Raw genomic sequence first — 16359 nt, 5'->3', positions numbered from 1 at the left:
AGCATGTTCTTCAGTTTCTGTAAGTTGCTTTACATTAACTTGAACATTCCCTTTAAGTGGTTTTGTCGGGATCTCTAACCTTGTTCTAAGCTGACACAATATTGATGGATACTGCAATTGAAATATCTCACTAATGTGGCTTCCTTTTGAATAATGTTCTACGGTAGATGCTACTTCACTGCTCGGCTTTTGTGCTGCTAAGCACACATCTTGATTTTGGCTTTACTGGAGCATTAAGGCCTTTAATAGTTTTCTGCTTTTAACACACTAACATGGGCTGTCCAGACCTGAATAGTTTTGATGGGGTTGAGAAAGTTTCCATTTCAGACCCAGTTTTATCTAAAGGATAAAACCGGACTTTCAAAAAGTTTACGGCCTCTCACGGTATGTGTAGTGTTCCAGTTGGCACTTTAGAGGAGGGAGGCCTCTCCACAGCCTGATAAAGGCTGTGCGGTGACACCAGGGGAAAGAGAACAGACTTCAGTGGCAGGAATGCTTGAAAGAACCGTCCGCACACCCAGATCAGCAACTCTTCCAGTGAGCATATTTATTCAGACAGGTTGTAAACTCATTAGCATCTCATAGCAGTGGAGGTGGCTCACAGCCACAGTCCACGCACACTTAGGAATCCTCAAAAGCCTATCTATTTGAGCATTTATTTGATTTTAATATCAGTTTAAACATCAATTTAAAAAAAAAGTTTTATAGTCTCTCATGAAACAAATTAATAAAATAATCCAGAGTATCACCTAAACTCACAAGAATGTTTCATAATTACCATAATGGAGAGGAAAAATATGTAAAATGTAGTTTTGCGAACAAACACCACGAGTAAAGCTTTTTTTTCCCCATTCAAAGCTGTAGGTGTTTTGGATTGTGTAAATTTGGCTTGTGTTACTTTCTACGTGTTTTGGGAGACTGGGAGTTGATAGGTTTGAGTGTATGCAGAGACAGCCACAGGTGTGAATGCCATGGGACTGAGGTCAAGAAGGGTAAAGTGAGAGTGTTCAGCTGTCTACTTAGATCAATGTGAAAGAGGAGAATGTTGTGACGGTACCAAACCACAGTATATAGTGAACCTAGCAACGAACAGTCCTAGCAACACTACATTAAGTCTGTTTGTTTGTGTGCTTTATTTGGTAATTTAGCAGCTTCTCTAATCCTGAACGACATTCAGCGAGACATTTTTGCAGATGCAGGTATCAAATCTGCAGCAAGAAAGGTTTAACCTTTTTTCCCACCCAGTGTGTACATGTGTTCAAACTTGTCAAGCCAGTCATCACATCAGAAAACGTCTTTATTTCATTTTTTTTTTACAGTGTATTGCTCCATTTCGCAACAGTGCAAAATGCAATATTTTAAAGTTCCTCATAAATAACAAACACACCATAAATAAACAAGTATCACCACATTGAACACAAAATTCAAAAAAGCTACAGTCACATTGGAATTGCACAAACAGATTTAAGATGAGCAACTTTTGTATTTACAGTTCAATCAGCAGAATGGAGGCAAAAGTCTTATGTGGTTTTCTCTGCCTTTCTAATCAAAGTCTTGCCCTGATCCACAGCGACTTTTACAGAATATCAGCATGTTTGTAAGACCATCAGCCCCTATTACAATGTGTCCACTCAAACAAATGAAAAGTAAGGTAGTTATAGATTAACGGAACCGGATCGACAAAATCCTTAAAAAAAAGGCAACTTCTCAGAAGTTTGGAATAGTATCACTGCGCTACACACGAACTGAACTGAACTCAGGCATTAACTGAGTCTAGACGACTCAAAGAAATCAATTTATTTTAGACAATGCAAGTTCAGTGCAACATTCCCAATTCACCCACCACATTTTCTATAGCCAGTATATTTGTTGTTAATTGTACTGTTGTTTCTAAATAGAGTTGGATCAATTTCAACAATGAGGTAATATAACAAGACACCACTCTTGAATATGTATGGAATGAAATATGACAGCACCAAGTGTCAACAGCATTACTCATTAGTGTCAAGTGTTGGTATACACAGTAGGTAAACTAGTAACTGCTTCAATGTCAAGTTGAACTGTCATGGGTCCAAGGATTAAATCCACCTTCATGTCCAATTTCAAAATAAATAAATAAATAAATAAGTAGGAATAAAGACAATGTAAAGTCATTTCATTAACTAGTCTGTAGTTTTGCAAGCATCTAAATTATTTTTGCACAAATGTAGCAGACATAAGGTACAGTTTAATGTGCGATCATGCTTGTGGCAGCGAAGACACATGAAGAAATGTAAATAAAATGCTTCATTTCAAATTGCAACAATCATTCCCCTTAATAAGGAGAAACTCCAACCTCACTCATACTTGGACATTCTCTTTGTCTTCTCTGTTAAAGATATGCACTTCACACACCTAAATAAATATATTAAAACACTCTTAAATAGGCATAGGCCTTATCTGTTTCCTTCTTCAAGCATCTTTAAATCAGAATATATTAGAATGTATACATTTTTATAAATACACATTTCTACATAATTATTCTCTGTTTATAAAAAAAAGGGTTTAAACTCATAGTTCTGAGTGCCTAACTTCTCCGTTGTCTGTGAGCATGCTTTCTTGCAGTGTAGGAGGGGTTTATCACATTGCCTGTTTCTGCCACCTAGTGTGGCATAGGAGCACTACAACATGTTATTCTCCTGTTGGGAGTTGATGCTGATATGTAAACATGCATGGTATACCGAGTCAACAGCTACATTCCAAAAGTAAAATCATTCACTTTCTCTTTTTTGTACATTATTGCAAAAATCCCATTCAAAAGAAAAATATTGCAAAGGACAACAAACCAAAAAACATTTACATCACACACAATTAGGTGCCCACCACGTTTCACAATGAGTGTGTCAAACACTAGAGTGGTGGGAAATAAAGTGGAGCTTGAGGAAAGATCGGTCAATGTAACACATCCAGGAACATCTTAAAGAGAGCAGGAACTGGTATCTGTACGATGGAGCTGTACACTGGAGTTTCTGGCATCCAGACTAAATACAGTGCAGTTCAGAATTAATGGCAAACTTGGTCAAGAGTACAATTGGTTTGACGATGATATTAAAATCTTGGTGAATCTTACATCTTTATGAAAAAATTATAGTTATGTGTAGAACTTAGAATAAGAAATGATATTTGAGAATACAACACATATTATTTTTTTTTCAATTAAAGTTTCATCATGTGCCACTAATTCTGGAGGAAACTGTACATTAACAAAGCCAGGAGCCTCCATCTATCCAGTTACCTGTCCACTTCTCACCTCCTCCCCATCTTAAACAGAGCAGTTGCGTCTCTTCCCAGAGCCAGTCTGGGCTGTAGCAGCAGAGGCTGAGGGCAGCCAAGCGGTGACCCCGTGTCAAAGGCTTGTGGAGGAAACCGAGAGGGTCGGTGAAGAGGGAGGGGGGAAGTTTAGCAGCTCCAGCACAGCCACGCCAACGCTGCTGCGCCGTGTGAACATGCAGGAGGCCGCAACCCATTTGTTGCTGCGTGGGTTGTACTTCTCGATGGAGTTGAGACTGGAGCTGCCATCGTTACCTCCCACCGCGTACAACCAGCCATCCATAGCCACCAGGTCATGGGTGCTCCTGATAATAGATAAAAGACTAATTCAGTACAATCAATTCCACATGTATTTTAGAGGCATATTTTTCTTACACCACATTAGTATATCTTTCTTAAGCTTTTATCAGGAATAAATAATAAGCATGTATTCTGTTTAATCTAGCGAACTACTAAGGCAGCCCCTTTACAGTTGATGCAGTCTGGGCTTTGCATCACATTCACATAATAGAGCCTACTTTACTGCATGAAGATTATCACTAATTGCATAGAAAAAGTGAAAAATGACAAGACTATGTGATGTGCAGATAAGAATACAACAACATTACAAATACAAAGCTCGATTATTATGGCAGTAACTCATCATTATCACAAGGGAGGGTTCTTTCTGTGCCACACTGTTGGAGGACACCAGGAATAATACTTCAGTTAAAAATGTATTGTATCAGTGGACCAATGGGAAATTGGGTAATTTAAGAGACAAAACTCTTTTTCTGTATTCATTACAATTATTCTACACTATTTTCACATAGGTAAAATGGTTTAAAACAGTGATAGATTAATGGGCAATACAGCTTGATGTTTTGAACTGTGAAATGGAGCCTCCTGGCAACTGGATAAGAAAAGAACTGAAAGCCACACAGCTGATTAACACATGGGTTATTCATGGAGCCGCATAGTCAACTGATGTCAGGTTTCCCTGTTCCTACAGCATACTGACGTGGGTCTCAGAGTGTGTGTGTGTGTGTGTGTGTGTGTGTGTCTATGTGTGTGTGTGTGTGTGTGTGTGTGTGTGTCTATGTGTGTGTGTGTGTGTATATATATATATATATATATATATATATGCACGTGTGTGTGTGTGTGTGTGTGTGTGTGTGTGTGTGTGTGTGGGTGTGTGGGTGTGTGGGTGGTGTGATTCTGTGTCTGTGTCTAAAGGACTAGATAACAATTAAATCTGCTGATGTGTCCTCAAATCCAAGACTTCTACATCTCTAAATCTCCCTCCCTGATGCCGTTCCTCTCGTATCAATACAATGCTGTGAGTGGGTTCATGTTTGCCTGCTTTAATCACCCGCACAAGTTTTATTTTCTAAGAAATAATGAAGAGCCGACTGTTGGAAAATAGGTCATTTGATGTTTATGCCATAAGAGGGCTTTAGAATTAAGGAAGAAATCCAAATGCCCCAAATCCTACGCCATGAAGAGTAAAGATTTTTAACAGAGCTATAACCGCAGCAGGGGAAACTTTTTTCTTATTAACTAAGATTTGTAAGAACATTTTTTCAATTTTAATTGACTGAATTTATTAGAAAATGGTGCTTATTAACACATCAATATTCTGTTATATATTTTTACATATGCATTTAAGAAGTACAATATAAAACAAACACAAGTTTCAGGTGTCCGCTATATTCCATAATATTTTTAGAATTTGCTTCGGGCCAATTCAAAGTGGACCACGGGCCACAGTTGGCCCCCAGGCCGTAGGCCGTAGTTTGGGCACCCCTGCTCTACACAGACAATTTTATTCTTCAGCCTTTGTAAAATAGATGTTATGTTTTATTCAGCTGTAGGCAAAACTGGAGTTATCACAGTCCCCCCTCCCTCATAAGGATGTCACATGGTTGTTAAGAAGCCTAAAAAGAGACGATAAAACTGGGCAGGCCTAAACAAAAACCTTGAGTGCATTTGAGGGCAATGCATTACAGCAGTTAGTAACTGTGATTTGAACCAGTGCCATTTCTGTTATATTCTTGATTTAATAAATAATACATCTTTCTTTTTAATCCCATAATGACTTGACGCTTTGGCAATGTTGTCTCTGCCAATTAATTATTTAATTGAATTAAATAGTAGAACCGGGTCGTCCTGATGGCTAAGTTGGCAAAGATGTGTCTCACTAAATACATTCCCTGGATTCCTCCCAGGACCCGTTTCATATTTCATCGTCTCTCCAATGAAAGTGGCTATCTCTTTTTCTTAAGTATTTAAACTTATTGAAAGGCATCTCTATGTTTGTGATATTATAGTAAGGAGTACATTAGGCTGCAAGTTGCTTCATTACTTGCTCTGGTGGCTCTCATCTTTCACAACTTAAAAGAGGGTCTTCCCAGTCAGACATTTATCTCTGCAGAGCTTATTATGCAGTTTCACTGTTTCATGTGAGTTAAAAAGTGAGTTGTGACAGCAACACATATTTGCCACATCATTTATGGTTGTTGGAGCTGTGTTTTAAATACATCCATTTACATCTTGCCGCTGTACCTGGGCTTGATTAATCTGTTTGTACTAATATGAGTTGTGGGTGCAGGCTGACCTGCGTATGTTCATGGGGGCCACTCCCTCCCAGGTGTTGGCCTTGGGGTTGAACCGCTCAACAGAGTTCAGGCAGCTGGTGCCGTCGTTGCCTCCTGCGACATACAGCATGCCGTCCAGCACGGCCACCCCGGCACTGCTGCGCCGACTCAGCATGTTGGCAATGGCTGTCCATGTGTTGCTCTGTTCATTATATCAAGAGACTGAGCATTAGTCACATGTTTATGGATACAACTGTTGAGCACTTTTCTTCTCTGCATTCAGTTAGTGCTGGCAACAAACAAGCTTTTTTGATGATACATTTAACAGCATGCAACAACACACCTGGGGGTCATATTTTTCCACCGTTGCGAGATGTGAGGAGCTGTCGTAACCTCCCACTGCAAACAAGCTGCTATCTGCAGGGGGAAGGGGAGTAAACATTCAAAATGTAAATATTGGCAGTTAAATAACAAAGTTGTAAATCCCTCTTGATTTCAGACATAGAAATGCAGAAAGTGAAACATAAACATACAGTTCATCATATTATGTTTTCAAGAAGGTTTCTTCCTACCCAGAGTTGCTACTCGGACATATCTCCTACGGGTGCTCATGGCAGCAATGGATGTCCAGGTACTGGTCAGAGGGTCGTAACGCTCTGCACTAAAAGAGGAGAGAAATACAAACTTTTATTTGATATAATGACACTGAAAGACCGCCCTATTTAGATAAAGGACTTTATGACCTGGCAAAACAGGATCAAGTCAAACCAAAAAGATGTAACAGTAATCAACAATGTAGCAAATCTAGCTTTAAAGTATCAAGATGTTCAGCATTCATTGCCAAAATGTTAGTTTGTGTGTGTACCTATTAAGGCAGGAAGCTCCATCATAACCTCCAGCAGCGTACAGCAGGCCATGCAGGACCGCTACACCCAAACAGCTCCGCCTTGTTCCCATGGAAACTTCCGGTTGCCAGGAGTTAGTGATGGGGTCGTAGGACTCTACAGTAGCGAGGTCTGAGGTGCCATCATACCTGAGGGGATGTGGATATAAATACATTAAAAAAAGGCTTTTTGATGACTGACGTGGAAGCATTTTGCCTCAAAGAATACCTTATTTATTTTTCAACGCTGCATCCACGAAAAAAAGGTTGTGATGTAATCGATCAGGAAAGTTATACTTAAAATGGTTTGTTTTTGCCACTGTAAGATTTTAACTATAAGCTTCTGGCAACTTTATGGAAAGGACAGTACTACAGAGACACAAAACATTTTTCTTTACCTATTGCTTGATACAAAGTGGGGTTTTAACCATTATATTTTGGTAACAAGTGAAATGGCACATTAACAAAGGGATGACCAAGCGAAAGGTAAAGAAAACTGTTTATTTCTCTGGAGGGTCATTTCCCTTCAATCCTGGCGCAAATAATAACAATCTGAGCTTGTCAGTGAGAAAAACATATTGCATTGCAGCCTGTTTTGTGCCTCTGTCTGCAGCTTTATTTCTCAATACTGAGCCAATTACAAAAATGTTTCCCTAATGGTCACTTTGTAACATAGGAAAATAAGGGCATGTTTGAAAAATACAGATTTTGATTTTTTTAATTATCTCTGAAAGAACACAAAAAAGGCCAAAGTGAAAAGAGTCAAGAAAAAAATAATTACTTTTAGTTTTGATGAAAGCCAAAAACAAAACAAGCACTTCACCAGGAGCACAAGAAAAAAGCTGTTTTGCATAATCATCCCTCAAGATTATTTTACGTGTATCATACACATGTTCAAACTTCCTCTTTGTAAAAAGGCAGATTTAGTTCTTATCATACAATGTAGTATTTGAGTTGGAGATGAGATGGTGGGTTAATTTGTTTTGGTTCAAAGGCCAGCACCATAAATCTCACCACTTACCCTCCAACAGCGTAAAGTCTATTTCCAATGGCTGCCACTCCCACCCGTGCACGCCGAGTGGACATGGACGCCACCATGTGCCAGCGATCAGTCCTGGTGTCATACGCCTCGCAGTCTCCATGAATGGCAAACAGGCTGCCACCACCTGCAGACACAAAGAAAAACAACATGGTTAATAGCAATGCTTTGACGTGAATATGAAAATCAAAAAAAGGAACAGATAACCAATAGTAAAGGAACATTTTACTACTTCTACTTTTTTATGCATGCTTCTACGTAACATTAAGCTGTCTTCGGCTCTTTTTCTGCTGTAACAACGGACATTCCCCCTCTGTGGGACTAATAAAGGTATTCGGTTTCTGATTCATTTCAGAGAAAGGTTTTTCCAAGATGCCGGGTTTTGAGATGATTTTGGCTGAAATTTGGGTTCACTGCTAGGCTCAGTGCAGGATACAAAAAGAAAAAGATATGATCTCTTAATAAAAGTAAGCAATATTAAGTGGCATTCATTGCTCATATCTTTTAGCCATAACCGTCATATAAGGTTTTACGCTTTACTGCAAGGCACCCCCTTAGACCTTGAAAATATTTTAACTGTTATATTTTACATTTGTATCTCCCAGCTGTAAAAATATGGATGCTTGCAGTGACGTCAGAAGCTAAAGTTAATTAAAGTGTGGTCAAAGTGTACCCTAGTGGGTACCTTCAGGGGCACACTGACCAACGGCGAAGAGCACAGGGCTAGCGCCCTCACAGCGTCGTGGGCGTGTCCGGCTGTTGCCGAGGACCCCTCTCTGCTCGGGCATCAGGTGGTACTTTAGAGCCTCGATCAGAAGGTCCTTGCACTCAGAGTGGTGACGCACCAACAGCTCTGTATCCACGTTGCTCATCAGAAAGTCGCGCCTCAGCAGTGGCAGCCGCACACACTTCATCAGCTAACAGAAGAGAGAGATTGTCGGGTTGAATTAGGCTAAGGAGGACATTTTGTAGAGGACTTATTTTAGACAGAGTTTAGTCAAGCTTAAATCATTAAGTCATGAAAATCATTAGATGTTCAGAAATAAGATAAGTAAGGAAGCCTTACCCAAGGTACATGCTGCCTACGTCCATCGACATCATTTTTCACCCAGCTCAACACAGCCCGGTACACTTCCTCTTCTGATGGCACATTGAGATTGTCACTGGAGATCAAATCCAGGACCTGGATGGACAACACAAAGCAGATGGACAGAGACATATATTGTAATCATTTAAAAGAGCAACTTTTAACCTGAAAAGCATGGTCCCTTTAATTCAACTTTTAGCATCAAAAAAGCATGAGAGGGACAAAAATATGACAACAAACAGGAAGTAAGTTAATCTGGCAAAAAAAACTGCATTATTTCCTGTGTGTTGTAAATGACTTTGTCAGCCTAGCTTCCTTAATTAGTTTTACTTTATTCAGACTGATATTTGAGAGGGATGGGAAGCGGTCTGTTTCTGCTAATCAAATAGGATCATCACATTTAAAATAAAGCGGACACACAATAATTTCCGGTACCAATTTTAACATTCACACGTAAATGCTTATGTGTCATATTTAGGTCAGTATGTGTGTAGTGGTGCTGTGATATATTTAGGAAATATAGCATTGATTGTATACAGTATAAATTCCCACTACTTATGTTTGTGTGGCACAGCGAGTGCTGCAGTCTGAGTGGCTGGCTGGCACTGTTCCCAGATCACCCCAAAGCTTGCTGGCTGGGTGGGGCCAGAGCAGCCAGCTGCTGCAGCTGTCCTGCCTGTCCAGGGCAGATCAGGGCAACAGTTAGCAGCCTTCCAGGAACAGCCCGCACTAATCCCAAGTCACACAGAGAAATACTAATGCCACTGCTGCCACTGCTGCTACTGCTGCTGCTGCTGCTACTGCTGCTGCTGCTACTGCCGCTGCTGCTACTGCCGCTGCTGCTACTGCTGCTGCTGCTGCTACTGCTGCTGCTGCTGCTGCTGCTGCTACTGCTGCTGCTGCTGCTACTGCTACTGCTACTGCTACTGCTGCTGCTGCTGCTGCTGCTGCTGCTGCTGCTGCTGCTGCCCCGCCCTGCAGTCTCCTGCCTTGCCTCTGCATATGTAAACACTGCATCACATATACACAAACAAACATTTGTGTGTGTGTGTGCACGTGTTTGGAGGAGATTTGGATTATGAGTGTATCAACTGTTTTTGTAGTCTGGCATCAGGACTGTATGAATGAAAAAGCAGTTTGGGCTGAATAAAGATGTTTGTTATGTCTTTACACACAACACACACAGTAATTAGGATGTGTTGTCTTTAAATTATCCTCCATCAGTGAAACAAAACCAAAGCAGATATCCCTGCCATGCCTTGTCACTTCCTTCACCTAACACCAAAATAAATATGGGGGATATTTAACAGTTCCATTGGTTGTTTGGAGCAGCCAGTACATGAATCTGAATCTGACGCAGAATTATGATAGACACAGAAGAGCCGGGGACAGTGAGCTAAAGGAAATAGAGAGCAGAAGAACAGAAACAGACAAAATAAATTTGTATTTATTTTTTGCAGCTTAACTTTGAGTGTTTAAATGGACACTGCACACTCGGATTGTATTCAGGGCTTTGAAGGCCAAATGCAGACAGAGTGTGATTTACTATCATAGAGCACAAGCTCTTCAGTGCAGTGGGGATTGTTCCTCGGAGAGGCAACAAGATAATGGGAAAATGATAATGGTGGGTGTTTGAAACAAACACCATATCATATGACAGATGATGCAGTTCTCTTCCTTATTGAGAGATTAACACAAACACATTGAACTCACACCTGACTGGAGCAAAAGTATCACCTTCTGGTTTTTTAAATGCAGTCTCGTATTATGAGGCTAACGAAAAATATAAGAAGCAATACAGGATCAAATATTCACGCATGCACATCAGCCCAGCTACCAAAACAAAACACAGAGAGAGAGCGTGACTTCATTCTATGCTCAGGATTACTCTACTATATCTTTACATAGCAAATAGTTGTGTGCTGCTATATTCATGCTCTGAATGACCCATATAAAACCTTTAAAGTAAAATGAATCCCAACAAATGTCTCATAGTAAGCTGAGCCAGGTCTGGTCAGGAAATATTGTTGTCTAGTGGCATTTAAATTGAAAAATATATTCTATTTTCATACCCATGTTCCCCATGACGACTGTATATAACAAGGCTGCTCAATCTCATGGTTAGCAGTTGACAATAACAGTTACCAGAACGCAGATTTAACAACAACTGTTTCAGATGATGAATATAGCACCATTAAACCCTTAAAGCACCAGTGGGACACAGCAGGAGATGGAAAAAGCATCGACCTTACATCACTCTTACCTGTTTCAGCGGCAGCAGCATGAACTCCTCTGTCTTGGAAACCTCCACAAAGTGCTGCAGGACATACTTGTGTGCGGACTTGAGCAGGTCACTGCAGGAGTGCGTGTCAGCGAAGCCTCGGATGCCCAGGCAGTTGGAGGGGTCCAGCTGGCTGAGGAGGAACTTACAGCAGGCGTCCCGCACCCCGTTGAGCTGCAGCAGGCTTGCTGCTGGGAGCAGCGTCTAGAGTGCAATTACAGGTGGAAACACACTGAGTATGTTTGCGCTTTGATAAATGAGGTCAAATTAAAACTATTTTTCCACATTCTTGTCTATAAATCTAAAATATTCTACCTTACCTGCACGTTTCCTTCCCCAACCACAATTTCTGCTGTGTAGGAGTACTGGACCAGTTGCTCCAGAGCCTGACAGTCGATGTCATGGAGGGTCACATGGGTCTGCCGACTCTCCGACATCTCGTCTGCATGAACGCACAGAATGAGAGCTGTTACATGTGAGTAAAAAATCACTGTTTAATCATGCACAGTCCCTGATTTATACAGAATTTAGAAATAAATTTCACATTTAACAAATATTGCCATTCTTGCTATTCATATATATATATATATATATATATATTATATACTATATATATATTGTATTATTCAATATTTGACTTTGATACATTTCAAATTCATTTTTCAGCATTTATCGACAAGCAAATGTTTCATCACTTATACATTAGCAGATATTACAAGCACATTTCTACAGAGAAACTGTGATTTAGCTTTTTTGATGATAGTGAAAGATGTGCAGATTCTGTTCAAATGGTCTAAGTGACTGGGTCCGACAAGAAGTATCCTAGCAGTTGAGTCTGAAAGCCAGACAAGTGAATATCTGGAGACCCATTGTACCCTCAAACAACTCTAGTAATGAGAGGAAATGTAAAACTCACACACACCTCAACTGACCACCTGTGCCCCAGACAGGAAAAGGGGGAAGGAAGCCGTGATGCTAAAAGGATGAGGTGACCTTCACTGCACACATTGTTGGGCTATCAACTCTGAGCAACAGAGCCAAATGATGCAACGAGCTTAATGTGTCTGAGGCATTAAACATGCCGTGCTTGCATGGGTTTCAGGGATAAAAGCACAAAACTAAGCCAGGGTTTCCCACACATAGACTATACTTGGGCGGGCAGACCACGACGCAATCTGCGATCGATTAACTTGTGGACAATGATCCCTAGCTCTACGCCTCCTGTACCCAGTCCCGGACTGGCCATCGGGAGGACCGGGGGGTTTCCCGATGGCCTGGCCTGTTAAGTGGCCTGCCTCACACAGGGTGACTGGCTGCCTACATGATGTGGCCTGCCGACATGGCCACTGTCATACAGATCATAAATCAAAGCCCTTGATTGGTCTCTGTGTGTCATTCAAGCTCGGGATAACCTCAGCTCAGGTGAGGTAAAGGACTCTTGAGTGTTTAGATAGTTAACTTAGTTTAAGTTCTCAGTGGGTCTCAAACGGTTTGGTCCCCATTTATGTAAACACATATTTTCATTTGAGGACGTCAGTGTTTTTTCATATTGGATATGTTATTGGTTATGGCCCTGATTTTATGATTATTTAAATGTATACAGTTCTGTTTCATATAGGTGTTCCCATAGATCTAGTCTCTTTATTTCCCCCTCAAAATGCACCAGATTGATGCAGTTAATTCCAACATTTAAAAAAAAATCGGACCGGGGGAGCATGCCCCCGGACCCCCCTAGAGGATTTGAGGTCCACCCCCGCTTAAAATCACATGGATAGGTTCCTAAATACATTTACCATTTTTTTTAACAATAGTAACCCATGTCCATGTTTATTTTTGGGTAGTAGATTTAAACTACAGGGCTATCACTATGGGCCCTGCCTGTACCTGTTCGCTTTGCCATCGTGTGAAGGGTCTGCTAACAAGCGACCAACAGAAAGGTTAATGTTAATGTTGTTGCACATCACCTCAACCGCCCCCCCCCCACCCCCCGCTACCACCACCATCCCCAAGTATATTTCAAATCTGTGGGAAACACTGCTAAGCATCGTCAGACTGAACTTACTGGTAAACATAGCATGGAAGTAGGGGCTGCAGGAGGCCAGCACCACTTTGTGCGCCTTGATTTCTTTGTTAGAGACATGCAGCACAATGTCACACAGCAGGCCACGTTGTCGCATCCGGTTCATGGACACGAAGGAGTCGTGGTAGTGGCGCTTAGAGTTGTGTGAGATGCTGTGGCCATCGCGGTTGAGCAGCTGCATGCCCCCCTCCATCATGGTGCTGGACGTTGCTGGCTCTTGCCTTGGCCGCAACTGGAATTAACAGAAAAAACATTTTCATGCCAGTTTATACCAATGTCATTAACTTATAAAAATGTATTTTGTCATCAGAAAATGTTAACCTGCAACGCTTACTTGATCTGCTGGGAGGTGTTATGACAATCATTGTACCTATTGTTTCTGTGATAGTGACCGTCCTGACAGCTGTGGCAGGAAGCCAACTACCATGACAGAAATCTCAGTACAGTTACAAAGTGTAGTAGGTTGGCTGGCCTGTATATATGACACCGGGTGTCATTATTACTCATACTCTACTGGTTTGTATCAATGCATGCTTCTAATCTATTGGACAGTCTTGGTTTATTTAGTTGCAATGACTCCCATTATCAAGTGTATTTCCACCAGATTTAGCTGTGAAACCCCCAAATCTCACCCCAGCTGCAGCCTTTGGTTAGGCAGGGTAGGAGGAGAGGAGGATGTAGCCTGAGTTAGCCCTTTCCCTTGTACTCTCATCCAACAGGCTCTCTGATGGAGAACGCACTTCAAAATGTTGCATAACCCTTGTCACAAGTTATCTTAGGAGTTGTAGTCTGATGAATATTATTTAGGATGCACTAATGCTAATACTAGATGGAGGTTAACCAGACTAGTACATCACAGGCCTAAACAAATCAGGAAAATTATATTGACTCCAACATACTGAATTGGATACATTACAGGTGTGAAGAAAAGGGCATATGAGCAGAAGCCAAGGGGTTTGAAAAGTATAAGCCAGTTATTCCAAACTTCTTTCATGGAGAGCCTCCACATAATGTATGGTTAAAATATCCTTAAGTGCCCTCTGGTGATGCTTTTCATTTTAAAATTCATTATTCATGTTTGTGTATATATAAGGAGGAGGTTGTTTGACGATAACACAAGTCTATGAGAACACACAGGCAGCCACCACTGACTCGTAAATGAAGAATATTGATCAGTTTGAGGCCAATTAATAAAACACTTAAGCTAAAAACACAACACACATGTAATTGAGTCTTCTTAAGTCGAGTGCAGGTCTCTCTCTGGCTAAATACACAATTCATTTAGTATAAATGCTTCATAATTATGTTGTCATCTGTTCAGAGGCACTCTTTCAACTACTCTGCACTGCCCAAAGAGAATCATCTCATATGTCACCACAGCTGCCTGGCGACTAGCTCCGGGGTCCCATTTTCCAAAACACAATGGACCACAAAAACACACCAACCATGTTCCTCTGTGAGGGAACAACCTGCTATCATGCCTCAGGGAATAATAATGAGACAATGTGGCATACAGACATGAATAAACAGCAGTTTGAGGAAGAAGTAAAAATATAATAATTGTCACAGTTAAAAGTAACAGAGTGAAGCACTTGTCCTGTCCATCCCAGGCTTGTCTCTTAAAATCTCTCCTCGCTCTGGCTTATAAACCTTGCCTAGCATCCACACAAAGACTCTGGCTTCTTAACAGACATGCACACTCTTGATGGATACACAAATGTTGCATTGTAATCTTTTTTGGACATAATGGTGTTTCACCCCAACACCCACTCCATATATTTTGAATAACAACAGCTATCAGCTGCTGCAGAATGAATGTGTCATTCCTTTACCGGTGGTTGTGTTGCGGTTATCCTTGGACGCAGTATCTTCCTTACAGTGATGGGAGATAAGTCATCAGCTGTCGCAGTCAGATTGGTTTAAAAGTGTTACCAGTGTCTGGCTTTCTGTCCATATTCTTACTCAGGCATACGAAATAAGAAGAAAGCCTCTGTTTCGTGCTGTATGCGGTTGACGTCAATGCAAAAAAAACTGCATGAAATCTGACATCGGTTTGTTAAGGTGGAGCTGAAACTGCCGGCGGTGAAAAAAGCTATGCTGAAATATGGTGCAGTGAGGAAGGTGTTGCACTTTAGAAATACACAGGAATCTGTTCTTAATCCAAATTTCAAACATTTGCAATGGTTGTTTGTTTATAATTTGACGTGACACATACTACCTTAAGCATCCCCTTTTGTCTGGTCAGAGTGCGGAAGTGCGTTCGATAAAAAAATCTAGGCGAGTGCGAAAGGCGGGGTTTTACTTAGAAGCTCCATGATTGGTCAGAACTTGAACCACCCCCGCCTCGGTTACCCCAGTCAACAAATCAAACAAACAGCGTACAAGACACGAACCCAATTTTCCAAAAGGTTGGACTGTTTATAATCATACAATTCCAAGGCGATACATTTGTTGACACTGAATTTGTTTTTCTTCTGTTTGAATAAAATAAAAGTCACGGCTGCTTAATTTGTTGCATATGTATAACCAATGCTATTGGTTAGTGGTAGCTAATGTTAGCTCTGAAGGACTCACCACCAGCCGTTGTCGGTGTCGATGTGACAGCAATGATATCCTCCGGTTTTTAAACTTGCCCAGCTTTGTGGCTGTGTTACGCAACCGATTATAACCTAAAAAGCAAGATCCTTGATCTGCGATTCGTCAGCAAACTTTATCTCATGGATGCAGCTGTTCATTTAATATAAATTCACGTGCAGCATCAAAACACTGCTTGTTCTTGTGTGCACTCAGCACTGTGCAGTTTTGACAGTGAAATATCGAGGTTGTCGTGACCGCCGACTGTTTTTTTTATTATTTCAGGTTCGATTAGCCTTTTGATAGAAAAAGAGGTCCTGGTAGTCATTACAATAAAACATAATGACTGAGAACCTCAAACTAGCAATAATCTGTGTATATCTAATGTATTTTTGTGAAGTAATGATGTTGTATTGCAAATAATGATAAACATTATAATAATTACCTTAGAGTTACCTTGTCATTCGTCAATTTGTTTCGATACTGCAGTCATTTGGGGGTTTACTAAGGCATTATTCGAATAAGTGTGT

The 16359-nt window shown here is 40.9% G+C and overlaps 1 protein-coding gene and 1 long non-coding RNA gene across 6 annotated transcripts in view; one reads left to right on the top strand and one right to left on the bottom strand.

Moving 5' to 3' along the window:
- Window positions 1-13212, top strand: part of LOC307037336 — a 41684-nt gene extending 28472 nt beyond the window's left edge. Inside the window, exons 2-3 of the long non-coding RNA XR_013807654.1 lie at window positions 11167-11396; window positions 11536-13212. This is a non-coding gene — a long non-coding RNA (uncharacterized lncRNA). The remainder of the gene's footprint in view (window positions 1-11166; window positions 11397-11535) is intronic.
- klhl17 (kelch-like family member 17) lies at window positions 1280-16309 on the bottom strand. 5 transcript variants are annotated; one of them, XM_079678138.1, is made up of 12 exons: window positions 16286-16309; window positions 13238-13487; window positions 11496-11617; window positions 11158-11379; window positions 8874-8990; window positions 8493-8724; window positions 7790-7934; window positions 6751-6918; window positions 6458-6546; window positions 6229-6302; window positions 5906-6087; window positions 1280-3614 (listed from the first exon to the last, which is right to left on the bottom strand). In XM_079678138.1, the coding sequence occupies exons 2-12, from the start codon at window positions 13449-13451 to the stop codon at window positions 3386-3388; spliced, it is 1794 nt and encodes a 597-aa protein (XP_079534264.1). In that variant the 5' UTR covers window positions 13452-13487; window positions 16286-16309; the 3' UTR covers window positions 1280-3385. The 5 variants fall into 5 exon arrangements, with proteins under 5 accessions (XP_079534264.1, XP_079534263.1, XP_079534261.1 ...); XM_079678137.1 differs by having other exon boundaries at window positions 16275-16296; XM_079678135.1 differs by lacking the exon at window positions 16286-16309 and adding an exon at window positions 15830-16065.
- Window positions 16310-16359: the final 50 nt, after the last annotated feature.

This window comes from Notothenia rossii (genome assembly GCF_949606895.1).
Source record: "Notothenia rossii genome assembly, chromosome: 4".
Lineage (NCBI taxonomy): Eukaryota > Metazoa > Chordata > Actinopteri > Perciformes > Nototheniidae > Notothenia > Notothenia rossii.
Note: the sequence above shows the minus strand (reverse complement) of the source record. Positions and strands in the feature narration are given on the sequence as shown.